Consider the following 10,825-nt stretch of genomic DNA (forward strand, 5'->3'; position numbering starts at 1 on the left):
TCACATTTTTTAAGTTTATATGAGTTTGATAATTTTTACATACCAAAAACTACGAGCTGAAAAAGACGAAAAATTTTCTTCTCACTTTGTGGATTTGTAAAGTGTCCAAAACGAATTTGAGAAAATTTTCGATTACCTATCGTGAAAGCTTGATACTTTCCCTACAAAATCGTTTTTTTTAAATATTCCTACGACTTTTGATTACTGAGTTATCGCGGATTAAATAAAAGAATTATTTTAATTTTAATTGCTCATAACTCCAATAAAAATTGTCGTATCGTATAATTTAAAAAAAGAGATTTTTAAAGCTGAAACTTTACTCTATCAAGATATATTTATATTGTTGGTAAGAAAGTAATTGCGGTTTTTACTGATAGATGTCTTTTAAAAAAACGCGATGACTTTTTACTTAACCTAATATATTAACTTATTTTTATGCACACTTTATTGATACTCTTATTTTTTTAACAGATTTACTTAATAATTGCGTTTAAATCAATTAGTTTCAATAAAAAGTGCATAAGCAGTGTATAGTAATGTGAGTTTATTACTAGTCCGTCATAAACCCCGCTTCATAGGCATATTTTCGATCTAATCACAGTAGCGTTTGGTTAGGAATGTTTTGTGTTGTGACGTCACAAACAAATACCATTATCGAAAATAATATTTCACTGTTACTACGGAAACACGAATAATACTTGGCGGTAAATATGGACTAGAAAATAAAGGTAGCGTTAGCATTAGCGATACAATTATTTGAAGGGGATACCTTTGATGATGACTTACTTACCATAGCATGTAGTAAGTCGGGGACAGCGTGTAATGCTTTGCTATTTCAAAAGGAGGATATACAGCAGCATTTTAGGTTAGGACATTTGTGCGGCGAAGAATGGGTCCAGTATTACTTGGACTTTAATTTTCATCGGCTATTCGGTAAGAATCACAGAAAATTCTATGTGATACTCTTTACGCCATGTTTTGTGTGATATCCATGTAATTTTCTTATTTTTTATAGGATGCGTAAGGACACTTTCAAAGAACTTGTCAAAGTTATTGCCCCAAGATATGTGCCCAAAATGCATTGTGGTGATATTACAATTGACAAGGCAACACTTATGACTGTGGTACCTGGCCATCAGTCATCAATGGAGAGTTTGAGTGACCAGTTTGGTATAGCCCCTTCTATAGTATATCATGAAATTAATCATATCGTTGATATTCTTTGTACATTAAGCCCTAAATTTATAGAGTAGTCTAAAGAACATGAATGTGCACTTGTAAGACAACAATTTTATAACAGAGCAGGATATCCAGGTATGTTATTTTGCATCGTGTATATTACTTGTTTTATACGTGTGTATCAATTGCCCACATCAATAATTGTTTAATTAAAAATAATATAATCTTATTGTTGAAGCATTGAAAAATTGAACCGATGTAAGTGATGTGTACAATTGAACTGTATACGTCACTTTTTATATATTAATCCTTCACTGCTATCAATTATACAGAATACTTTATGTCCACACTTTGCAGATGTGATTGGTACCATTGACGGTTGTCACATTGATATATTTGTCAATATACTCCAGCTGATGATCAGGATTCGTACACAGACAAGAAGATGAATCATTCTATAATCCTACAAGGTGGTTTTTTGTGATGAATAAAAATCTTTTATCTGCAAATAGTGAAATTGAAGCAATATTTAAAAAGTAATTTTTGTATGCAGATATTTGCACAACTACTAAAATATTTACCAACGTTTCCATTGGTACACCAGGATCTTGTAATGATTGTACTTTGAAATATTCAACTTTCTACAAAAAAGTAATCCAGGAAGGATCCGAGAGCTTGTTTTAAAACCCTTACAATCATTTTGTTGATGATAAGACCTATCCTAACAGAACTTGTCTCATGACATCTTATAAATATATGCAATGTTAAATATGCTTAATATAATATTCTTATATTAGGTAGGAAATGTAGCTTTCAATTTATATACTATTCTTTCATTTCCAGGGACTATGAAAATCTCACTCTGACTCAAAGGCGTCATAACTTCGTCCATAGTTCAATAAGAACTGTCATAGAATACGCATTTGGACTTCTAAAGGGACGATGGTGATGCCTACTGAGATTGAGACTCAAACGTATTGACAGGGCTACAAACTTTATTTTAGCATGCTGTGTACTTCATAATTTCTGTTTCCTACATAATAATGATGTTATTCAAGACATGGTAAATGATGATAAACAGATGCAGCAAGATTTAAGGGAATGATGCAGCAAATATAGACATTGCTATACAGAAGAGGAACCGCATTACCAGCTTGTTATAGCTTGAAATTTATTTTTCTTTTATGTGTTACAGTGGATACAAAATAAACTCTAAAGAATTATATGGAATTTATTATTTTTCTTACATTCTTTTCAAAATTAATATCATCTTCACAAATATATTTCAAAATAATCATTTAACACTTATATATTTGAAAATCAATATAACAGTCAACACGGAGCATAAACAAACATATCAGACTTCTAGTAATTAAATATACGGCACTCTGACAATAAATACTATAAAAAATACTAATACTGTATCTAACTAATCGAAAACGCTATAATAGTATAAACGAAAGACCTGTTTTATGGCATTACGAACTAAGAGCAACTTGTTAACAGTCTTGAGAAGTGCCACATACTTACATGTAATAAAATTTTAAAAAATTAACAGTAATCAAACATAAAACATCTCTAATATCATGTGATATTAATTAATAACTGAATATATTTCTGAAACTAAAATAAAAATTATTGCTGCTTCATAAGCAATGGTAATTAAAATCACAAGACATATATTTGGTTGCATTCTACACGAAATAATTATTACTTTATCACAGCTAATTTTTTCTAATAATTATCCTTTGGTTGGATTAAAGATAAATCATATATCAGAGCAAATATATATAAAAAATATAAATATAGAATTATATGTAAACTGAATTGAAAAACAATGTGACATCAAACGCATTGTGAATCTTCCATTATTTGTTAAATAATTTAGAGAGAATTTCCAACATTTGTTTTTTCGATTTTTTTTTGTTTCATGTTTTGAGTAAGTAGCTGCACAAGATTTTCATTCTGCGTTTTTCTCTTTTTTGAATCCTGTTTTAAAAACTCCAGTAAGGTGTTGTCAACTTTTCGTTTCTTGGCCTTGGTAGTATTTTGTACTTTTAGAAAAAAGCACATTTTCTTCTGGTTGGAAATCAATTCTTTTGCATCATCGTCAGATGAGAGGCTTGTAAGAATTCTTGACGCTGCAATTGAATTCTTGAGGACATTTACTGCTTTTTAAAAAATCATTTGATACCGATGATGATGAGGTTTGACAGGTCTGACATTGTATCCATTAAATTAACTGGGATCGCCTTAGCGGAATCTTTAATAATGTCTCGTACTTTATCATAAAATGCAGGCTTTTTCAACTTCCCAACTTCAGTGCTCTTAGGCCCTCCATTTTGAATGAATGTTATAGTTTTTCCCTCCATGTTCCTCCACTTTTGAAAACAAACTGTACCCGGGTTTCGATTACCAAAATTATAACCCAGAGTCATCATTTCTTTGGCAATTTGTGAGTTTCTTCTTTTTGCTTGTTTTGTTTTTTAGCAGAGATTTAAAGCGATCACTTCCGACAAACTTAATAAGAGTTGCCTCTACATTTGGACTGAAGGCTTCTCCGAGTTCTTTACCCATATTTCTTCATGTATTGGTGAAGATGCAGTGACACTATCAATTTGAGAACACACTTTGATCAACTGACTGCTGTATAAGGCGTGTATGTGGCAGGAATTGGCATATTTCTTTATTGTCTGGGGCGACAAAAACGGAATTGTCTGAGAATAGAGAGTAAAATTTATTAGACTACAAACTGAGGATATAAAACTTGGTTAAATGGCGTTTCTAATATACTTAATTACTTACTTAGTTTATCATATACTAGAAGCCCTTGGTTTTTTGGATCTTCCGACATTTGGATATTACCAGAATCATCCTGACACAACATATACTGATCAAGGTTTGAGATTATGTTGTCCATCACTATTTGCAGCGGCGGACTCTTTCCCGCTCAAACAGGTAACCGCAAACATGCAAATGACCTCCCCGGTTTGGTTAGATGTTTGGCTTCTATTAAGCTAAAGCGTCATCGGTGACGTCATAACTATAAACGAAAATGGCCGTAGTCACTTCTTAGTCGTGTTTGGATAACGAAAATACGCTTCATGTAATATTAGCGAAAGAAATAGACGGTACGCAGTTTCCTAATTGCTTAGTTAGTTATTATTAGTTACTTTACCGCGTACCGCGCTCTATGTAATCGCACCCTCATGGCTCTTGCACACTAGCGCGATGTGTGACACGCGATACGCGACATCCAAGTTATCTTCGAGTAATCTTACTCGAGTGCATTTATGTATTATTTTATTTGTTGTTCACCAAATGTTAAACGAGGATAAATAATACATGGGTGCACCCGGATAAATTTCCGAACACAGTCTAATAAGCATACATACAATTTTTCTAAGTATCGCGATGTCGCAGTAAAAGTTGGGCGAAGTTGAACATTTCTCGTACGCGACAAGCGAATGAGCTGCGCATGTGTTGCGACCTTACTCGGTCGTCTTATATGCGGATGGGTGGAAGTAAGTACTGAGGTTTTCGTGACTTTGTATGCTTTATTGCACACTCGCTGGCAACGGTACAATGACGACGACTATAATGGCGGGAAAGGCCCCACGAGGGAGCCATAGGCGCTGGTAGTTTTTTTTAGAGAGGAAACCGTAGGCGCCATAGTGAATGCGCCGGCTAGTGTAATAGCAGAGCTTGCGCATAAGAATCAAGGGTTAAACATTCTGCCCCCCTTTGGAAAATCTAACTTTTCGAAATATTATTATAATAAACGCAAATATAATGTATATGTATCATAACGCAAGTTAAATATATAAGAAATAAATGTCAATAATACGATTTTAGCTTAGATAATTACATAAAACATAAATCTTCTTTCTTTAATTAACAAACAAGAGATAATAATAGTATTCTCGTACATAACTTATGATGAAATCGATACATTGTGGAATAATCACAATCCTTGAATCGCAAATTATAAATCTTAATAATTTTATCTTAATAATATAATCTTATCGCTAACTTGTATTAATAATATATTGTCTTACAATTGTAAACAATCTTGTAGTCTTGTGATAGGAACTGAGTTGCATGTTATACCTGCATGTTGTCATCGATGGGAAGAACGCATATTTTAGTTAACGCTCGCTTGGTTAATCCGTGACTAGTTTTTATAGAGACTACGCGCGTTATTCCATCCGATTGTGTTTGCGTGATTTTACCTAATGGTCAGATCATCGGGGGAATGTTTTCATTTTTTATTAATACCATAGTTCCTATTTTTATGTTTGCGCTTCCATTTAAAGCGTTGATGCTGCTGAAATATGTACTCCCGCGACCATCTTGACCAGAAGTTCTATCTCAATTGTGTAATTAATTGATAACGCGTTAAACGTTTACAGGTACTTCTACAGGTACTTCTACTACAGGTTGAGATTATATGCTGGTATTGCATTTAGAGCCTCTTCTATAATAAAATGTCCGGGGGTCAACGCCTGTAGATCGGTAAGATTGCTAAACATTGGCATGAGAGGTCTTGAATTTAGACACGCTTCTATTTGCACTAAAACGGTATAAAGTTCTTCAAAATTTAGTATGGCTATACCAATAATCCTTTTCATATATGTTTTGGCAGATTTAACTGCGGCTTCCCATAAGTCGCCCATGTGTGAGGAATAAACTTTCAATTAATAAATTGTCCTGTAAGTATTCACGTATTTGGGTTGAGTCCTTGGCAAGGAACTCTTTTAATTCTGATAACTGATTATTAGCGCCAACAAAAGTAGTGCTATTATTTGAGTATAGATTGACGCATCTACCTCTACGAGCTATAAATCGTCTTATTGCTCAAGAAATGATACCGTGCTTAGATCTGTTACTAATTCAAAATACGACCTTAGGGCACAAACAAATAAAGCTGGACAGGTAAGCCTTTCTTGATTTGTTATGCGATATCTTTATGTTGAATGGGTCGGCGTAATCTACGCCTGTGTTGAAAAATGCGCGTGCCTGAGTAACTCGATGAATGAGCAAGCTACCTATTAATTATGCGGCCGTTATGAGTATCGAACGAAAACAAGCTATGCTTCCTCAGTACGCGACGAATAGTTTCGATGCCTGACATAGGCCAGTAATTATTATGCACAGCTGTTAATATTGTTTAAGGTTCAGCGTGCAAGTTCCTATAATGTGCGTCTCTGATTATCAATTTTGTAAGGTAATGCTTGCTAGTAGTATGATTGGGTGTTTTCTAGTATATTTTATTGGGACGTGTTGCAGCCTTTCTCCACACGAATAATATTTGCGTCTAAAAAGGAATACAAAATTGATATATTGCTTTTAGGGCTTAATCTTTTATTATTACGAAGATCATGCAGCTCTTGATGGAATTCACTGGCTTGACAAATTTTTATTGCTGACATTAATACCTTGTCTAATCCTTGAACTGTTAGTCGCCCATTTGCTTTTTCTTTGATGATGCTTAAATCATGTTTCATGGTTGTGTCCTGCGTTATTAAACTTATTGTACGGACTTCTGGTATATTCTTGGAAACATCTCTTGACTTGGATGGGGATAGTTGCATTCTATGATGCAGGAAGTCAGACCTCTGTCATCAAAGTTTCATCGATCGTGGTTTTTTTTAGTACTGATTTCTCTTGATAATGGGTCCGCTGGATTTGGTGGTACTAAGAAGTATTATAGTATCGTTTGTTAAGTGATTTACCTCGGCAACTCTGTTTGTGACAAAGATATTCCATTTGTTTGCCTCGCTAGAGATCCATGCTTGGCTCTCACGGAGTCACTCCAGTAATATATATTTTCTAATTGGATGGTTAATGTTTGTGAGATTTTATGACATAATTGTGCTAATAATGTAGCTCCACACAATTCTAGTCTTGGGAGGGATATTCTTTTTGTCGGGGTTATCCAAGATTTAGCGCACAAGAGCCTTGTTATGTATTTTTCCTTTGAATTAACACTGTGTATATGTATATACATGCTTCATACAAACACGCACGCACGCACGCACGCACGCACGCACGTACGTATATACAGGGTTGGCCATATTCGACGGAAAGATGTGGCAACACTGTAACTTTTGACAGAGATGTTAGATCGAGTAACGACGTAGCGCGTTTGAAGCGTCAGTCGAAGGAAATTTGTGCCATGGAACAGTACACGCCACGCGAACGCTCTCAGATTGTTGAAATTTACATTCAACAAAACAAGTCAATTGTTAAAACTCAACGTGCATGGAGAAAAATAAATAAAGTGAAAAGTGCGCCTTCCGCGAACACATTGTATCGTTTGTATGAAAGATTTTCAACTGGTGAGGCACTCACTAATCCCAAGCGTCCAAATAAAGTGCGACCAAGGCGATCGGATGATAATATCGCACTCGTACAGGCCAGTGTTCAGAGGTATCCAACAACATCTCAAACACGTCGATCTGAGCAGTTGGGCATAAAACGAACCACTTTACGTCGCATATTGCATCATGATTTGCATTTGTTCCCATACAAAGTTCAAGTGACGCAAAAACTGTTAATGACGTTTGATGTCAAAAAATGGTGATTTTGAATGGCCACCGCGTTCACCAGATTTAACGGCTCCAGACTTCTTTCTGTGGGGCTATTTGAAATCAAAGGTTTATGTCAACAAGCCAAGGACCCTAGACGAACTTAAGACCAACATCCGACAGGAAATAGCCGCCATATCGGCCGAAACATTGTTCAAAACGATGGAAAACGCTGCAAAACGGGCACTACTCGCCATGCAGGCTCAAGGCGATCATTTAAGAGATATCATATTCAACAAATAATGTACACAAATCTCCTTGAACCATATTAAATGGCTTTTACAATGAAAAGCAAAAAATGTGTTTTTTTTCCCATGATTAACACAAAAAAACATCTTTCCGTCGAATATGGCCAACCCTGTATGCTGCAAAAGTCATGCATTTCTATCCTCGTTGGATTATCGCATAGGATTCTTCTTGGAATAAGGATGCTTTCGAACAGTGAAATCTGCGCTCTCCATTTGGACCACATTGTGTATGTCTCTCCAGTGATATCTTCATCCCAGTCCTTGTTTATCAACCAGAGATGCAAAATAATTTTGGCTTGAACTATTGTTGGACTTATCCATCCAAGGGGATCGTAGATTTCAGCTGTTTTTGCTAACATGTTACGCTTCGTGACCTTTTCTTTGTCATTGTTTAACTTGACGCGATAATGGAATATGTCTGTTGTCGTGTTCCACCAAAGGTTAAGAATTTTCGTTGTTTGACCAAGTTTTACTGTTGCTTCATCGATACTTAGATCAATTATTTCAGGAGCGTTTGACTTCCATTTGGTAAGTTTGAATTTGGCGCTAAATAGTATGCTAGTGACATCGTGTTTTAATTCTTCTAATTCTTTGATTAAATTGGCTCCAGTTAGCAAGTTGTCTACATAAAATATGGTTTCCTTTAATATGGTTTCGCTTGTACGAGGATAATCCTTCCTGGATTGATGTGCTGTTTCTTGGAGACATCTAATAGCCATAAATAAAAAGTTGGACATACCATAGGTGACTGTATTCAGATTAAATACACGAACGATTTGTTTTTGTTTCATCTTCACAGAATACGTTGATATTTACGATTCTTTTCGACCACTTCTATCTGGTGATACGTTTTCGTAATATCCGCCGCCAATACATACTTGTGCTGACGCATACGAATGATGATGTCAAATAGGTCTTGCTGTAAATTTCCAGTCCAGTTATGAAGAATTCGTTAATCGATTGGCCAGATGTCGTTTTACACGAGGCATTAAAAACTACCTTCAGTTTTGTAGTTTCGCTATCTTCCTTTATCACTGCGTGATGTGGAATGTAATAGGCAGACATGTTGTCAATTTCATTTATTGGAATCTCCGACATGTGATTCAAATCATAGTATTTATGCATAAATTCATGATATTGTTGCTTTAAATCCAGTTGGCTTTCTAATTTGCGCTCTAATGACTCTAATCGTTTTTCGGCGATTTCGTAGGATTTTTCTGTATGCCTATATCTTTAATGGGTAATCATATCATAAAACGACCTTCTACATTCCTAGAGTGAGTAGTGACGAAGTGCTTCTCGTATTGTATTTCTTCCTGTGAATGACATGGAGGCTGTGTTAACTCTTCAATATGCTAGAATTTTTCGAGCTGCTTTTGAATCGTTGCGTTGGTAGAGATACCATAGTAAGTGCTCCACCTACCATAGTCAGATGCTGATGCGTATAGATCATTTGCACGTTGCCCGCGATTATCCAACCTAAAGATGTTTCTTGAAGTATGGGGGCCTTTTTGACGTTTTGATTTGCTTGCGTCTCAAAAGCTCCCAAAAAACAGTTGCTTCCAACAACAAATCTATGTCGCCGGCGTGTGATAACTTGCTAGCTTTAAATCATGAGGAATACATAAATTGTTTTTGTTTATTTTAGCCGTCGGTAAACGCTCTGTTGTTTTCTTAAGAATTAGGAAAGGAAGTTTTGTTTGATACGGGCTTGTATATTTAATTACTACCTTTATTTGCGGCTGTTATTGGTTTGTCACTTATGTCTAAAATGGTTTTGTCGATAGTCTCATATGGCAATTTCAATTTGTTACTCAAGCGACGCGTAATGAAATTTGATTATGATCCGCTGTCAAGAAGGGCACGGCATTTATGTTCTGTGCGAATCCTGTATGAACAGAATCGCTGTGGAAAGAAGAACTTGTAAATGTTCCCTTATAGTTAAAGCAGTGATTGACAGGAACGAGTAAGCTTGCTTTTAAGGCAGTTGTAACTTGCAGATTGGTATTGTTGGGTTCATCAGCTTTTAATAAAGATGTCGAAGACGAAGGTGTAGAGTCAGCATCCTTAATAAGTAATTCTGCTGTTCGAGCTTTCGAGATTTATGCAATAATGTGTTATGATAGCCTTTACATAATTGATAATTATAATGCTTGCAATTTTTGTGATATGAGGCATTTTATACGTTTCTTTTTGGCTTCAGCGTTTCTCTCAGCCACTGACATATTGAGAAATGATCATTTATCATTCACATTGATAAATTTTATGATCATTCGAACATATGCAACAAGACGAATTGTCGGCAACATATGAGCGCGAAGTGCTCTTACCTTGATCTTGAGAGGTTAGGTTTTACTGTTATGAGTATCGATACTTGCAGGTTGCGAGTCTACTTGCCGCTTCTAAACATTTGCTCTGATTAAGAAGGAAATTTATGAACTCGTCTAATGTAGGAAATAATAACAAAACTCAATCAACGGGCGAAGTAAGAGTCAACCACATTTTTTAATTTTTACATAAAATTATATATTATATTAAACGCGATGAAACATCACGCCAAAAAATAAGACTATAAACTAATACATTACAAGTTACAAGTTTCGGCTACCGGTTTGAGCCCTCTTCAGACATTAGTACAATGAAAAGTAACAGAACAAATTCAATTGTCGCAAGTATTCGTATATTCCGAATAATCACAGTTCGGGTGAGTCTTGATCTCGAAACATAATTTCCGTATGGTTGAACAGTCAAAAGTATTAAAATTGTCATTGGTGAAGTTCTAGTTAATAAAACGGATAAATTAAAAAC

The 10,825-nt window shown here is 35.2% G+C and overlaps 2 protein-coding genes and 1 long non-coding RNA gene across 4 annotated transcripts; 1 reads left to right on the forward strand and 2 right to left on the reverse strand.

Moving 5' to 3' along the window:
* The first annotated feature begins 625 nt into the window (after positions 1-625).
* LOC108749087 lies at positions 626-2,338 on the forward strand. Of its 2 annotated transcripts, none has more exons than XR_001939339.1 (6): positions 626-933; positions 1,016-1,170; positions 1,249-1,314; positions 1,537-1,649; positions 1,733-1,942; positions 2,023-2,338. It is a non-coding gene; the product is annotated as an uncharacterized LOC108749087 (long non-coding RNA). The 2 variants fall into 2 exon arrangements; XR_001939340.1 differs by having other exon boundaries at positions 1,733-1,830.
* Positions 2,339-3,063: 725 nt separating this feature from the next.
* Positions 3,064-4,352, reverse strand: LOC108749080. Its single transcript, XM_018487596.1, has 3 exons — positions 3,985-4,352; positions 3,386-3,896; positions 3,064-3,350 (listed from the first exon to the last, which is right to left on the reverse strand). The coding sequence occupies exons 2-3, from the start codon at positions 3,618-3,620 to the stop codon at positions 3,064-3,066; spliced, it is 522 nt and encodes a 173-aa protein (XP_018343098.1). The 5' UTR covers positions 3,621-3,896; positions 3,985-4,352.
* A 3,685-nt stretch (positions 4,353-8,037) lies between these two features.
* LOC108749082 lies at positions 8,038-9,082 on the reverse strand. The gene is made up of 3 exons (XM_018487597.1): positions 8,896-9,082; positions 8,127-8,765; positions 8,038-8,045 (listed from the first exon to the last, which is right to left on the reverse strand). The coding sequence occupies exons 1-3, from the start codon at positions 9,080-9,082 to the stop codon at positions 8,038-8,040; spliced, it is 834 nt and encodes a 277-aa protein (XP_018343099.1).
* Between the last annotated feature and the right edge of the window lie 1,743 nt (positions 9,083-10,825).

The sequence above is a fragment of the Trachymyrmex septentrionalis genome, unplaced genomic scaffold (genome assembly GCF_001594115.1).
Source record: "Trachymyrmex septentrionalis isolate Tsep2-gDNA-1 unplaced genomic scaffold, Tsep1.0 scaffold263, whole genome shotgun sequence".
Taxonomy (NCBI): Eukaryota; Metazoa; Arthropoda; class Insecta; order Hymenoptera; family Formicidae; genus Trachymyrmex; species Trachymyrmex septentrionalis.